Source organism: Halictus rubicundus, chromosome 2 (assembly GCF_050948215.1).
Source record: "Halictus rubicundus isolate RS-2024b chromosome 2, iyHalRubi1_principal, whole genome shotgun sequence".
NCBI lineage: Eukaryota > Metazoa > Arthropoda > Insecta > Hymenoptera > Halictidae > Halictus > Halictus rubicundus.
Window position 1 is genome coordinate 16,644,436 of NC_135150.1, and position 16,458 is coordinate 16,660,893.

Below are 16,458 nucleotides of genomic sequence, written 5' to 3' on the forward strand. Positions count from 1 at the left end.
CCCCTCTTCTTTTTAACAAAAATCCTCCCGAATATTCGAACCTACGCGTCGGTGAATTTTGCCGAATTTTTCCAGACACCCGTTAGCTTCGACAAGGTGGAAACGATATAGCGGATTTTCTGATGGGATCGCGAGGGGGAGCAACAAACTCGAGTCACGCGATCGATCGCGGACAATCGCAGGATTACAGGACACCTACGCTACGTTGGATCGCCTCTACGGAGTGATTAATGAGTTTCATTGTAAAGAAATCGTTGACAGTGTCCTTCCACGTACCTCTCCCCCCTCCCCCTCTCTTTGCCCTCATTCTCTCTTTTTTCCGTGTTCTCGCATTCTTCTCTCGCACACCCTATTATCGGTAATCGTAAAACCTAAATTGGCTCTCTAAATTTGACAAAAGTGGTACCCCTTGGCTCGCAGATTCCTTACATCCCGTGCAGATTTGAAAATTCAGCTGTCCGTCTCGTTGTCCCGCCCGATCCAACCCCGTTCGGTTATTTTTTTTTTATCCGCTTCTAATTAAACTGTTTCCGACCCCCACCCCCCGCGATTCGCTTTCTACTTTGTTGATGTCCCCGAAAGTATTTTTCCTCGCACTCTATCTTTCTCGCTCTCTCTCTCTCTCTCTCTCTCTCTCTCTCTCTCATTTTCTCTCTCTCTCGCTCTATCACTCTCACACTTTCTCTCTCTCTCTCTCTCTCTCTCTCTTTCTCTCTCTCTCTCTCTCTCTCTCTCTCTCTCTCTCTCTCTCTCTCTCTCTCGCATCTCGCCCATCATTTCGTCTTCGTTTTACGTTTAATTATTAAGTATATAGGTACAAAGTCGGATATTAATTTGTTCGTTTCATTTTTTTTTTTTTGTTATCGGCTTCCTCCTCCTCTTTCGTAGTTAATGCTATTCTTGTATGTATATGTGTATATATATATATATAATATGTATAGAGATGTATGTATATATATATATGTGATTCACGATGCGTGTTCGATCCTAAGATTGAGCATGCCTATGTACAGATGGGCATGGCAAGAGTGTGTGTGTGTGTCTGTGTGGATGTGCGTGCGTGTGTGTCTGTGTGGATGAGAAAAATCAAAAGAGCGTGTCACCTTGATTCTCTTCGCGCGTTCAGTTCTTCCGGTGTTACGAATGGTTTTTTTTTCCCCCGCTTTGTCGCGTCGCGGGAACAATGGGAAAAAGACGGCTCTAGACATGGTTGCGTCGTTGTTCGGCTTAGAAAAAGCTCTGTGTCTACGGAGAAAATAGAAACGAGATCCCTATAGTTCGCTACTCGATTATTACACGAGGATAACTCGAAATTTCACCGACCCCCTCTCTCCCTCCCCCGTTTTACCCAATATTTACAGTGACGTCACCTTGGCGAACTCGTTCGACCCCCGACACCGCTCTTCGGCAACAGTTGCGCAAAGTATCCTCCCTTTTACGAACCTCGGCCGGATCCTTGTGCTCCGTTCACAGGATCTTCGCACGCCAAACGAATACATACAACGCAATCGTAGGGAAATAAACGATTCGACGGTATCCAAAATAGAAAATGGAGCGTGCGAGGGTCGACCGACGCGAAGTAAATTCGTGTTCCTCTTCGTCGATATTTATCCGATATTTACAAGTGTTACAGCTGGAACCGCGAAGAAAATTAAGGCGGAAAATAAGACATAGACGTCGCGTCGAACGTAATCAAAAACGTTTCTCTCTCTCTCTCTCTCTCTCTCTCTCACTTTCTTTCTTTCTATCACTTTTTCACACGTCGTCCAGCTCACCGGTGTGTAGTCGTACCTCTGTGTTCGTCGTGTGTGGTATCGATATCCCCTAAAAGAATTCTAGCGAAACTTCCTACGAGAATCTCACCGACGTGTCAACCCCGGACAAAGCCACCCGTACCGCCTCGTTACCTCGATGTACAAGTATAAAAAAGCAAACCCGACCCTCTCGCGTCCCTGGGATCCCTTTAAGAACCGGCTACTAAGTTATGAGAGTCCTACGTCCGTATAGGATATGCGGTACTTTTATATCGTTAAGCGTTAACAGGACGCGATCGCGGGACCCTCGCGCGTCCGCCATTTTGTGCCCCGAAGTCCCATTTACACAACTCGGTCCAGCAATCGCGTTTGACCCTCGAGCGGACTTTCGGAAATGAAGTCGATACTTTCTCCGCGGTTTCCAGAGAGTAACAAGGTGATCCACGTTGAATGTAAATCTTCGAGTAGCTGCTCCACACCAACCCTTTGTCCTTCGTGATTTCATAGTGTTGGACAGCGTAATTAAAAGCACAAAAATTAGAACAGAACCGCGACAGCCCTGCGCAGTCCGCTCAGGGGTTAAAATCGCCGAGAGACACGAACGGACCGGTGATCCAGGATCGATCGGATCGCGCCGAGGGTCCAAGGGTCGCGCTTAACCGGCGAATTTACAAACTGAACGTGTTACATGATTCGTAGTCCTTTGTATATATTTTTTTATCATTTTTTTCTTTTATATCCTTTTAAATCGAGTGTTATCCGCTAGTACAGAGAGTATATTCTGCGTGTTCGGTTAATTACGTTGTCATCGTCCCAAGAGCCTACTGGTTATAAGTCATGCACTTTGCAAAATGAGTGTTTTTTTTTTTGTTCTTTACTTAGAAATTCGTCTTACAGTTAGTAAATTGTTCGTTTCCGCGTGTGTGAGTCGCTTCTTCTCGCACAGCTCTCTCTCTCTCTCTCTCTCTCTCTCTCTCTCTCTCTCTCTCTCTCTCGGCTTCGCTTCGCACGCGAGCGTGTGTTCGTTTGTGTATACCTCCTCTCTCGAACGAGTAAAAAAGCTTTTCGTTCTAAATCAAGCGCGTTATAGATATGATAAGATATCGCCCTCCACCCTCCCTATTCCCATCTTTTTTTACACACCTCGCGGCAATAATGGTCGATCGATCACCCGGTTTACCGAACGGCTCGCGCAGCTTCGAACTCACCGCGAAGGAATTATGGTTGTGACGTTTTGGTCGCGACGAGCTTCAAAACATGACAAAACAAGAAACATCACACTTGAAATTGAACATTAAAACGTGTACCATTTACGCAATAATTAGACTGCCGATTTTATGCATGCATGACAGAAACAGATTAAGAGAAGAAATAAATTTTTATGCAACACTCATTTCATGTAATTGGTATGGAGAAATTTTATTTTGCATAAAAATCTGCAGCCTAGTTGGAAGAATGAATCCACAACGCATTACCTACTGATTTCAATTTATTTTTTCTTATAATGCTGAAATATGAAGTTCTTTTACTTGTAGTCATTTTTGTATTTAAATATAATAAAAAAAAAGTTTAGAGATAAAGGCTTTCTTTTCATATTTCCTTATGATGCAAATGGGTTAATAAATTTTATTCCCTAATTCTAACCCTATTTCTTAATAAATTAATAAACTTCGATCGTGTATGAAGAAAGCCCAGAAACGTAATCTAATAAAATCTTCTCGGAAATTTTTCAGAAAATGTTCAAGCTCTCTTTCGATGTCGAATAATTTTATTAACAACTTTCTGGTAGGTAAAGCGTTGAGAACGGAAGCAAAATGAACTGACCAATGGCGTGCAAGCGAGATCTGATTCGGATGATCGTTCAGTGCTTGGTCGTCCTGTAAATCGAATAACCGTTCGTATTTTTCGTTCGTCTTTTCAAAGCCTCGGATCACCGTGTCTCCCGATCGATTGTTGCGCAAAATCATCGTGACGGTTTGCATGGCAATAGCGAGCCGCGTTTGCAGAATGCAGAGCAGAAATCAGAATGCGAAACAGAAGGACTGGGTGCTTGAAGGTATCGATGCTGAAGACACTGATCTGGACCCGGGATTCTCTCAAAGAAACGTCTTTGTCCCGTTAGAATCTTCCAACAGATTTTCGAAAAATTGAAACGTGACTCTACGATCGCTAATTTCAGTGCTACTTTCAAATCGATCGTCACTAGACTGCGGATTTTATGCATTTATGATAGAAATGGATAGGTCTAATTTAAGACAGTGAAAACATTCGAAGTATTTAAATACACGATTAGATTATTTTCAACCTATGAAACATATTTAGCAAAAAATTAACCCTTTGCACTCGAAGCTATTTTAACTGCAAAACGAAACATTTCTTTCGACCTAGAATATTTCCCTTGTATATATTTTTTTTTTTTTCATGTTGTACATACGAAAATGGTGCAGTTTACTCGTACAATACTGAAGTGTTTAGTAATTTATTAAATACAAACTAATGTAATAATGTAAAAAATACTTTGAATAATGATACAGCAATTTTTAGTGGCGCCTTACGGTCGCCATTCGAGCTTGTTGCAGTTCAGGCAGAAAGTTTTTATTTTGCATAAAGAACCGCAGTCTAATCATCACAAAGTGAAAAGAAGATTAAACGAGGAGATTACAATTAGTGGGCAAAGTGTTTCGACGACTTGCCATTTACGAAAAGGAAACTTCATTTTCTTGCGTTAGAAAGGATAATTGTTGACACAATTAAAACTGGTACCGATAATCGTTGGAATTTAATTTTTTGGGAGACGTATTTTCGCTCTCGGACCTCCTTTGGATTTCCGTAAAAACGCTGATCAGCTGCGAGAAAATGTGCCCGAGGTCACCGAGAAAGGTCTCAGAGCTCGTCCGCGAATTCGAACCGGCTGTCGTCCTATTTTTGGCGGCGCGGAATAGTGAATGAAGCGAAAGAAAGACGTTCCCGAGTGTCCCCCGTAAAAAAAAGAGAACTGTGGAGTCCATCGTGGTTCAGTGACGTCGATCAATACCCGGCGAGCACCTTTCAAGACCAACAAAAACGAGGAGCGAAGCGACGCGAAGAGTCCCGTGCACTTTACGAGGATCGTTCGGGCAAAAGTTTCGCCGATCAACTTTCGCGCGGGACAAATTGTAAAATGCATGGGCCCTTTCGAAGGGCGCGAACTAAATATTCAGCTGCGAAACGGCGTCCGCGTGTTCGTGAGAAACTTTCAGCTTGGCTACGGTTTAATTGGTCGCGAAGATCGTATTTTTCCTTTCTTGGTTTTCGATGTACAGTCAACTTGAAAAAGGGTTTTCGTGTGATTGTCCCTCCCCCCCCCCCGCCTCCTCCGCATATTGTTTCTTCGTGTCCTGTTTTCGTGTAGGTGTAAATATATAATATGTGTGCTCCTCTCGTTCCTCTCGAATCTCCGTCTCGCGAAGAGAAAAAATGCATGGTTACGCGTGTATTGCAAGCACAATCAGCGACGAAAAAAAGGAAAAAACATATGTATATATGTATATAATCGTACACGATTCAATCAAGTGTTTATAATCGCTAGACGTAACCGCGTACACGTGCATGCTCATCGTATCGTGTTCCACGAGTGACCAGACGAATGCACAGACAAAGATCGAACACATAACATGAGAATTAAGAGATATAAAATTCGATTGTGAAATATACGTGGCGCGCCGGTTACTCTCACTCTCTCCCTCCCTCCCACCCTCTCTCTCTCTCTCTCTCTCACTCTCTCTCTGTCTCGCACTCACTCTCATTCGCACATTCTCTCAATCACACTCTCTCCCCCCGATCGCAACCCCCGCGATCAAGAGTATCATGCACAGCACTCATATATATTTTTTTTCATTAAAGGATTAACTTCAGCAGTGTGGTACGCGCCGCGAGGTCTCCGGCCCCGCGGGCTCTCGTTTACTATGCGAGTAATGTGGGCGGTTCGTTCAAGTGAATATATGTATATATATATATACATATATACATAAATATATAGATATATATTTATACATATATATCACGTTACAAAAAACGAGCGTCGTTTTTAAAGTCGAGTGCAAGTATCGAGAATAATTAAGGTCTCCTAGAGTTGTATACACGGCTCCCCGTCCCCTTAACGCGTTACACCGGACTCGTGAGGTCGACAATTAAATAAAACTAACAGAATCACAATATATGACAGTCGATATAGTTTCATTTTTTTTTTCAGCGCGTCTCCTCCTTATTTAAATACGCATTCACCCCTCTCTCTCTCTCTCTCACTCTCTCTCTCGATTTCTCTCACTCTCTCTCTCTCGCTCTCTCTCGCACACGTACACGCAAAATAGTTGACATGGCTACTTTAAACGTTCAACAACAATTCGCTAATCCACGATATACATCCTACGTCCCGGTTCCCGCGGCTGCCGATCGACTTCCGGTTGGCTCGAATTCGCCGGATCGTGTACGCGGACTGTTCGATCGTTCGCCGATCGAAGTGCTAGTAAAAATCAACGAGGCTCCGAACGTCGTCGAGGTCGAACGGCAACGGGGCAACGGGGACGCGACGGTCAAAGGCAATTGTTCATTTAAACACCTGCGCGCAATACGTATCGCGAATTCATATATATATGTATAATCGTTATTGGTATTTACAATAGATCATTATTATACGCTCTGACGACGACAGTGTTTCTTTTCCTTGGCTAAAAAGTTCGACGACATTGTCCCGGATTGTTTGGTTCATCGTTTTTTTCTTTGGTCGTCGATCGCCGTCCGGATCGCCGTCGTTCTCGATCGTCGTGCACTGATTTCCGGCACAGCTCGAGTGTCCTAAGTTATGTACAAATTTTTGTCCGATTTTTCTGTTCCTTTTTTCCCCGCTTTTTCTTTTATTCTCTTTTCTACGTAGCCAACGACGAACGTTCTGCGGTTTTTCGGTTTCTCTTATGTTCCCCCACCCACGGGTCGGAAGCGGTGGTTCACTGCTGGGACTTATGGTTGCGAACGCGGAACAACTTCACCACTTCACTTGGGTTTACTGGGTCCCGTGCACGTTATGTCACCGTACGGCACGCCTTTCTCACTGCACACCACGTTGGAGTTCGCATCGATCTTGCATCGAGTGCCTCTGTATTGGTTTCACTGGAAAGAGAAAAAGAGAACGTCATGGTCAGACGCGATTGCTGAAAAACCGGCGCGCGATGACACACACAGAAACATATCGTACGTAAGAGGAACGATTAGAAGTAAATACACCTGGAGCCTGAACTGAGCAGCACACCTAATCGAACCTTTTCCGTGCACCGGTGCATCGTTCGGGAAAATAGCTGTTGGCGACAGCGATTCACAATGCATTTTATTTATGTTATTATCAGACCGAAAATATTGTGCAAATAGACAAAAGGTCCATTTTTCTAGCCATTATGCCAATTTACAAAATATGTAGAAGCATCGTACAGTCTAATGGTATTTTAGAATTTATTGTGCTGTCTATATGAAGGCATTCTGATCCGCAGTGTGCCCATTAGTTAACACTGTTTAATATCTTAGTGATCATTAGACTGTTCGTTGATCTTCATCCTCCAATTTAAAGAAACTAGAATCAAAGAGAAATTTGTATACTTAATCTGCATGATCTGTATCTTTTATTTCCCAAGATGAAATAAAAATGTCTTCAAAAATTATTAATTGTGCAAGTACAAGGCTAATATCAAACAATCTTACTTCATACTGCCTTCAGATTTTATGCAAACAAGATTAACACATGTAACTAAATAAGAATGGTAATCTGGATATCATGAAGGTGTACATTGCACCATTGTATTTTTTAATTTCATGTTTCTCATAGACTGTAGCCACGAAACCTGATCAAATATTTTTTAGCGGGTGTGTTTGTAACGATTCTTCAACGTCTTTCGCTATTTTTAATCGGCGAAAGGTCAGCAAAGTATTTTTAATTTTGTATGGGTATATTGTCATATTTTTTACACTTCGTCTCCACATGAAGACTATGTCTACAGAAACTAAACAGTTTAATAAGAACTTGAATAAAACAAGGGCACGATGCTATAAGAAGCTCACATCTTCCGAGACTATTTATATTTTTTCAATATTTACAACGATGAAAAAATAATATTTTCCACGTCTTTTTTGTCAAACTGAAAGCGATCCTTGAATCTCAATTTTAAAAACAGAAACGAATAAATAAATTTTCAAATGCACCGGCTGTTTGCGCAGCTCGTGGTGATTAATTACACATAACAATTGTTTAATTCGATCCGATAAGAAAATCAATGAACCAAGATAAAGTACCATTAGAAATATTTTCAAGAAGATTATCAAACAAGTAGTTTGTAACTAAAGGCGTTCCCCTTTTATTAAAAGGTACTCAATTTAAAAAACTGTAAGCCACAAATTTAATTTGACTTAATGTAGACTATGTATATATGAATATGCGTACACTGTATACTTTATACAATTCTAATTACTATCTAAATTCTATACTTTATACTCAGTGCAGCAGAAATAGATCTCAGTTGAGATTTGAAATGCTTAAATAAAAAAGAAAAGATGCTCGATGAAATCAAATATTTTTAATACTTCGCAACCGGTGGACAATGAACTGTGCGAAAAGGTGCTCCGGCCAGGTCAGCAGGTAACTACGAACAGGAACAGGTGTTGCAGGGTCGGTAGTGTGTTGTGTCTGAAAAATCTTTCGTGTGTGTTCCAGTAGTGTGAAGAGCGCTTGAACAGAGGACACACTCCGTACAGAGACTTACCTTACACGATTCTAAAAAAAAAAATAAAAGAAAATAAAGAGACAGACACATCCAGTGTGTAAAATCGCATTATAATAAAAAAAAAAAAAAAGGAAACAGCTTCCCGCTCGGAACGAGACGAAGATAGGATTGCATTACGGAAAGGGGGTGCGTTTCATTGTGCAGACTCGTAGAGAACAAAGTTAACAAGGTTAACACGCAACGAAGCAGCATGAGGGGCGTCTACGAGTTACAAAGAGGAAGGAAAACAACGAATTATTGCGAGCCGACATCGAGTTCAGACAGAGAGAACAAGAACGGAACACAGATGTATACTGGTAGAGAGTCAAAGAGGTAGACGTGGATAAAAAAAAGATAGGCGCGCGAACCCCGAAGCTTCGAGTCACGATCGCGACGAGGATCGTGATCGTCGAAGATCATGATCGACGAGGGTCGTTGCCTCGAGGCCCGGACAGGAAGAGTTTGCCACCGAGAAAGAGATTTTGCAAGGCAGAGCACATCTGTACGTAAAACGTAGGCAAGAGGGTAGTAACATGATCTCACGCGGATAATTATGCTTGACTTCTGTCTGAGGAGTCGTCGAACAGACCGGCAAATTTTATGTGTCAGTGCGAATGTTTAAAACAATGTAATCAGAAATTTGGTAAATTATCTAGAGGCTGTCCGAATTTTTGGTATAGTACGTTCAAGTCTCTTTGAGTATTACACTGCGGATCTTCAATTTTCATAAGCCATTTCAGAGGTTTCATTATATTCTAATGACGATAAAAATTTTTCTAATGACAATATTTTTCTACGCCGTATTTTACAATGAAAGTCTTAAATCCATTAGCAACGTTCGCCTTTGCATCATTAATTGGTCCAATGGAAATTGAATAAAACATTAAGGAATTATAAAGATTGCTGAAAGCAATTTTACACTCTCAATCTTTATGTAATGAGGAGGTTTTCTATTCAATTTAACCATTTAAGCAAAGATACCAAGCGAATATAATGAAAACGAGGAGAAATGCTGCTAAAATTTTGTCCATAATAAAAATGTTGTTAAGCCTCCCCGAAGAAATCCCACCTCGTCAGTCAGTGAACACTTCTAAATCTTGTCAAGGAATAGTGTGATCAGTAAATGATAGTGTGAACAGTAAAAGTGTAACAAATAGATACTCAAGATGACCTGATAAAGAACTGAAGAAGTAGGAAAGTCCTTGAACACTAGGTTTACGGGGCACTAAATATGCCTATTCTAAATACTGTATAAAAATAACGAAATAGTATCTATCCAAATTCTTAGCCGTTTCTTTTACAACATACAGTAATTTCTCTATATATGTCGCCGAGGCCTGGATGATAAACGTCCCGGAATTATCCCCACTACCGAGGCGTATCGAGTGGCCTCGGACGCCGAGGAGTGTAAACAGAACACTCCATAACGTCTCCTGGAAGATACACGACGCTGACAAGACCCGTGTTGTTGACATATATCGAGAATTCACTGTACACCCAGAGAAATAAATTTCCCGAATAATTTCTCATTCGTGCATCTTCACAATTTCGATAATTGTGAATTAAGAACACTAAAACCCGCCATTTTGACGCGTAAACCTAGTGTCAACGCGGAAGCGAATTTTCTAAGTGATCGATTGTAAGTTTCCGATCGAAAATATTGAAGCTGCAGCGAAAGGGTGACAGGTATGGAAGAACAAGGCGATTATTCGCGCGAGACCATGCGAACGAACAATTGTACGAACGAAGCCTAGATCTCAGTGCGTACCTAAAGCTATCTGGCGATCCGGGAACATGGCCGCTATGTTCTACATCTAGTCTACATACAGACTAGTGGCTCATCTGATATGCCGTACATGATATGTGATGTGCTAGTGGTGTTTTCTAGGAAGACATGTCCTCTCGTACGACCTTTCACTCTTTTCCCATTCTCGCGATCACCTTGCAAATAAAACACACTTTTCTTGTCTCGTCGAACAGCGCGATCGCGCCTAACCGAACGTTCCCCGGCGATACGTAACCCATTGATCCAATTTTTCACACAATTCCCCGTTATCTCTTCGAAATTTCGCTTCTCTTTTTCCCCGAAATTCGAACGCGAGGAAAATCAGGGATTCTGGAACGGACACGGATCGCGAAGCCTGGAACCTGCGAGTACGTTTGTCACGGCGCGGCGGTGCCGAAAGAGAGTGCTTCCGGTTTGCAATTCGTTAGATCGAGCTAGAATTTTTGGGAGCTCTCTCCGTTCGTTGGAGGATCAACGGGGGACAACGCGATCAAGCCCCGGACGGCGGCTTTGTTTCGAACGGATCAATCTCGATCGTCGTCGGTAAAGAAAATCTCTGTTGCGCGCGATAGAGATAATACTTCGGGACAGCTTAAACGTTAAAGGACTCTAGGGACGTGGCCGAGGATCGATGGGACACAGCTAGGGATGGAGGTCTACTGACCAGGGACATGTTGCCGAACAGCTTGTACCACCCGAACACCATCTCATTGAGGTTCAGTTCGTCCAACACGATCTGCGCTATACCCATGAACACTTTTTTCCCTTCTAATCGGCCGTAATCGCCCCACACTGTCACCTGCAATCACAAGAGATTTTTTTAAGCAACTTCCTCCTCTTCTGCGAACAAAAGTCTTTTTCGAAAGGTGACATATAAGGTAAACGTCCCAGTGGCTGACCATGTCCCAGTATCCGGACAGTAATACACATTTAATTTTTACCGTAATTGTTAATATAATGAAAAATAAAAATTAGTAGCATAAAGTAGAAACACTCATTAATGTAAATTAAAATAAACATTTAATAAAATTAAAACTTATTAGTTAAAAATTATTATTTTGAATCATTTCTGTCATATCTGTAAGAAATCTTGAAGAATTTCTTAAACTTTTACTAAGAAACCTCGCTAATTTATTAACCTCTTAACTTAACAATTATTTTGTAAAAGTGCGTATTATATTGTATTATAATACCCGAGTATTCGAATATTTTATGTTACGACAAGGAATTGATGAAATAGATATACTTTCATATGTAAACCAAATATTCGAATGTGCAAGAAAATTCATTTTTGTTACTATAAAATTGTAAGATTTATTGTTATTGATATGTTATATAAATAATTGATATATGATATATATATGATATATATAATGATATATAATTGTAAGGACAGTTGTGTTGTACCAGTAATTGACCGATCAGCACGTGGCTAGCACAGGTGAGTTTTCGTGTGGAAATATTGAGGATTTAATTATGTTACATAGTAAATTATAATAAGTAGTGTTCATTTCTGACATCTGTATATTCTTGAAGTAAGTATATGCACAGCATTTTGTACATAACCTTAACATTTTAGATTCATATAAAATTGAACTTTATCCTTTTCCTTTTATAAATTAAGCATGGCAGAAACGAAAAAAAAATATACACAAGATCAACTCAAACAAACTTTTGAAGCAGTATCGGAAGAGGTAACAGGTAAAGTTCAGACTGGGACGTGCATTCTTAGGTTGTCTGCTAACTGGGACATTGTACCTTCTCGTATAATCGTTAAAATAAATACGCCTAACGTGATTTAGAGATTGTGCTAACTTTCAGCAATTACGTTGTATTAGCTTCCACATTAAACAAAACTTGTTTAACTTCATGGTGTATTACGGTGAATGTTATGGTTTTATTAAGCGTCCGGATACTGTGACGTTTACAGTACTTCTTATAAGGCAGAACGACAGATCTTGCGAAGACGTACCTGCAGTATACAACCCCGACAGTTTTCCCTGAAGATCAGCGACTGCTGGTAGAACGGGTCCAGCGTTTTCCTTGCCATCGACGTTTTCACCTTCGCGATACACTTTTTCCCGTTGACCAGGTAGACTTTCACGTAGGAGGCTGCGGTTACGTCAGGGTGAGTAATTAGTGGACCGATGTGGACGCTAACATTGATACTGTGCTCGGAAACAAGCCTAACGATCTAGTCTATTTTCGTATCGTTTCTTATTGCGATTGCAAGGGAGAAGCGTTCTATTGCATAGCGAAATTCCTTGTTAATTTCGCCCTGTTAGATTTAAGAGCCAAGGGTGGTCACGTGACTTTTGCACAGTCAGCAGATCGGTAACTGCTGTATAATTTCCGTTCACAGCCTTCAGCCACTGACTTAGGATCCGTCTTGGTCTTGATCCGACGGGTCCTAAGTCTGTGACTGAACTTGTATTATCAATATCATGAATTCTGACGCCAGAAACGTGCTTCAAGTTTTTGGCTTTATTTCGCAGAGAATCGAGACAAAATATAGCTCAATTTGTAGCCGGAGATATTTTCTAGCGCGCGCTACTCTCGATTTCATCCAGAAAACTCATCCAATGGCATAAAAATGCTTGAATTCCACGGCACGTACATCGTCAATTTTTGGCCTACTTCTAACGCTTATGTTACCAAATATCTGCATAATCTCGTCAGCTCGTGACCAGCGCGCGCTAGATTGAACCTTCCTCTTTCGAATGAGCCCTTTCCCAGCGAAAAATGTTCTCACATAAGGACGAAAAGTAGAGTCACGTGAAAACATGTTTCACCTATTTTTGTCGGTAACGTGGTCACTCTACCTTATCGCGAATCTACGGAGTCTTGGCTCTTATTGTTAGTATCGCGAGAAGGTAGCTGTGGAGGTGAGATTAGTCTGCGATCAATTTAGCGTTCCTCGCAGAGGCCAGTTCTTCGGCTTTGCACAGTACAAAGTCACGTCCACATCGTCTTAGCTTTTATTTAGCCACTATATCGTTAATAAATGTTAAATCGAAAAATACAGCTTTGTTGTTTCGCAGAGGAGGACCAGCCTCCTTCGCCGAAGAGTCGGAGGAAAAACCGTGGAACCTGGCGTACCTGGTATCGCTTTGCTGCCCTGTTTCGGCTTCAGATCTTTGGCACGTATCACCTCCACTTCAAGGTATCCGTCCTTCTGTTTCAGCGACAGCTGAATCTCGCCCAGACACCGAGCACCGAGTACCTGTCGGCCGACCACTTGTCCAGGTCCGAGATCTTCGAAGAAGTTTCTTAGCTGGTCAGTTTCGCCTGCCATTCGCAGATTTGGGGACCAACTGCAGTTCCCAAAATCAGACGTTTCTTTAATGAACACACACCGACGCTTCTCACGCTGGGATAAAGGGTGGTATTTTTAGGGTATCGTGGGATCATCGGGGGGACGAACAAACGATAAACAAAAGATACTGGGCGGGGGGGGGGGGGGCTCAGTCTGGGCAACTCATCGGAGGGTAATACGATCCCGATCAACGAGCTACTTTACTTTTTCATATTTTTTTTTTCTGTTTCTACAATCGTATCATCCCAAGGTTGGCAGAAACGAACAGACACGGGGGTTCGAAAGTAAGTCGATCGAAAGGTTCGTTCCGCAGGAGCGAGGGACCATAACTCTCGCAAGCCTTCGACGGAAGTGCCGGACAAACAGAGAGAGATTACAGCTCGTTCGTGTTTTTGTATTTTTTCTTTTTCCTTTACTCATGTTCTCTTATTCTGATCAGTTTTGTTATCGACAAGAAGAACTCACGCCGCAAGTGTGTCGGTGTGGCGAGTAAAAATATATATATATAACAACAGTGTACAGAGAGAATTGTTGTAAGGTTGGAGACACAGCAGGCGGTCGGTAGGCATGCAGATCATTCTATGCGCAAGTACCATAAGTAGTAAGGATCTCCGGCGACGATCAATTCGATCGGTGATCAACGATATCGAACGCGTCTCGTTGATCGTCGCCGGCGCGTTCTACGTTCGAAGTTCTACGTAATCATGCGTCGGTCTTAGACTTACGGTTATTCTCGGTTACCTTGTTTCCGGTTCAGGGATCTTCGTCTCGAGGCTGTTGACTGTGATTCAACGATCTAGAATCGTAGGGGACGATCGACACGCGCACCGGAATTGCGGTGCTCGGTCTCGCCCGCATGATATCGGATCGAGGGATTCGGGTGACACAGGTATACTACTCTCGCCGAGCCGATCAAACGCGTATAACGATCGCACGATTTCGAAAAGTCTGGGGCGGAGGGGTGGGGGTGGGGGGGTTGTTTCGATTTGATCGGCTCGGGGCGACGCACTCGACGCGAACAGGTACATTCATCTACCTACGGTGTGTCGGGGTCATGGTCATGGTCGTTGCACCGAGTGCGACGTGGTAACGTGATCGTTTCCGGATCGAGGTTGGGTGGCATCTATAAATATAAACGGCTGTAGAATCAGGATTAAAAGAGTAGAACGTGGGGGTCGCACACTCGGGGGAAGAACACGGGGACACACCCGAACGGAAATCTTGAAGAAGATTCGCAACGAGAACAATACACACACACGCAGTAATCTTCCATTGTAATATTTGTCTGCGGATACGTATATGTATATATATATATGTACACAGAGACAGAGGGTGTGTGTGTGTAACATTTGTGAGAGACATATAGAACGGTAACTGGTGCTCGGACACATCAAATCGTCAACATCGCGCGATCATTCAGCCAAGCAGCAAGCCAAGACGACGACAAAACACCGACGAATCACAGAGCAGCAACGCGAAACATCGAGATCACATCGAGATATGTGTGTATATATAGTGAGACAGAGAGAGAGAGAGAGAGAGATCGTACATTATTTTTTTATATATATATACACACAGAATCGAAAAGAAAGGGGGAGAAGAGAAAGAGGATCGAGTAGAACATAGCGGAAACATAGTGACAGAGAAGGACGAAAAACGGCAATGGGGAAAATTGTCTTGTGTGTTTTGCAGCATTCGCGGTGTAAAATCCCCTCGCTTCTTCTTCTCCGTGGCTACGGAACACGTCGGGGATTTTTTTTCTCAGGGACAGCGTAGGTGGAACAAAAGAGAAGAAATGATACACGGGGGTGGGGGAATGGAAAGGGTACGGGAAAATCCGGGGAGTACGAAAAGAAAGGGACGAAGCGTGAATGAGCAAGACAACGGACATTAATGCGCACACATCGACTCAATCACACGTCGATAACGATCGATTCCCGGTCTCCTGTGCGTTGTCAAAATTCCTCACGAACGGGATAACAGGTGGAACGGGATTTTGGTAAATTTCAGGCGACAGCAGGGATAGCCAGTTTGCACGAATTATTGTTGCTCGATCGTGAACTTTCTGCGATGCTCGCGGAACGTTCCCAGGCACCTCTGTTTTATCCTCCTACTGGGAATAATTGATCAACGCGTCCGTTAGCGTCCTGTGCTGCAATATTTTATTCAACGGGCAATGCGTCTTCTTAATGGGACGCCGGAATTAAGTATAAAAGAACGAGTTCGATACGCCGCGCCGCGCGGAAACGTTTTAACGCTTGCGAGCAACACGGTGCGTGGAGTTTCGCTTTTTTTCGAACCGTAAATCTGGAAATCGCGTTAAGCTCAACGGCCGTTGAGCTTGAGAGCTTGCGAGTTTATCGTGATTTAGTAAGGAGCCATTGGGATAATCATATTAGCACGGTTGTGCGACAGATAAATACAAATAGCGCGCGAATAAAACACGTGAAATGAGTGTTTTTTAATTTCTCCGCTAGAAATTTGAATTGTAGACATTCCCGATGTTAACCCCGTCAATCTGATGCCATAATCTATGAATTCTTCGATTTATGGAAATTTTACGAGGTAAATATCTTTCAGTTTATTTATACAGGCTGTTCCAGAAATGTACTTCCTTGAAAGGGATGATTACTGAGATCATTTGAAGCAACTTTTTCCTTTGCGAAAACGTTCTCCGTGGCCTTGTTAAGGAGTTATTAACGAAAAACACGGACCAATCAGAGCGCGGCTATAGCAGAGGGATCTCGGCTCGGCGACGCCTCCCACTGAGCGTGGCGTTGGCATTGGCTCAGGCAGAATCCGCCCGCTGTATTCGCGCTC

At 42.5% G+C, this 16,458-nt stretch overlaps 1 protein-coding gene across 14 annotated transcripts in view; it reads right to left on the reverse strand.

Annotated features, from left to right (window-relative positions):
* Nucleotides 1-324: 324 nt before the first annotated feature.
* The window catches only part of Rim (Rab3 interacting molecule), a 127,709-nt gene continuing 111,575 nt past the window's right edge, over nucleotides 325-16,458 (reverse strand). For 12 of the 14 annotated variants that reach the window (XM_076805655.1, XM_076805650.1, XM_076805656.1 and 9 more), the window contains 3 exons: nucleotides 13,422-13,636; nucleotides 12,295-12,434; nucleotides 10,584-11,121 (listed from right to left, as the gene is read on the reverse strand). In XM_076805655.1, the coding sequence (XP_076661770.1) occupies nucleotides 10,915-11,121; nucleotides 12,295-12,434; nucleotides 13,422-13,636 (562 nt within the window). In that variant the 3' untranslated portion in view covers nucleotides 10,584-10,914. Of the gene's footprint in view, nucleotides 3,915-3,962; nucleotides 6,900-10,304; nucleotides 10,478-10,583; nucleotides 11,122-12,294; nucleotides 12,435-13,421; nucleotides 13,637-16,458 lie in introns of those variants that run through there. The other 2 variants (XM_076805647.1, XM_076805649.1) reach the window with 2 other exon arrangements.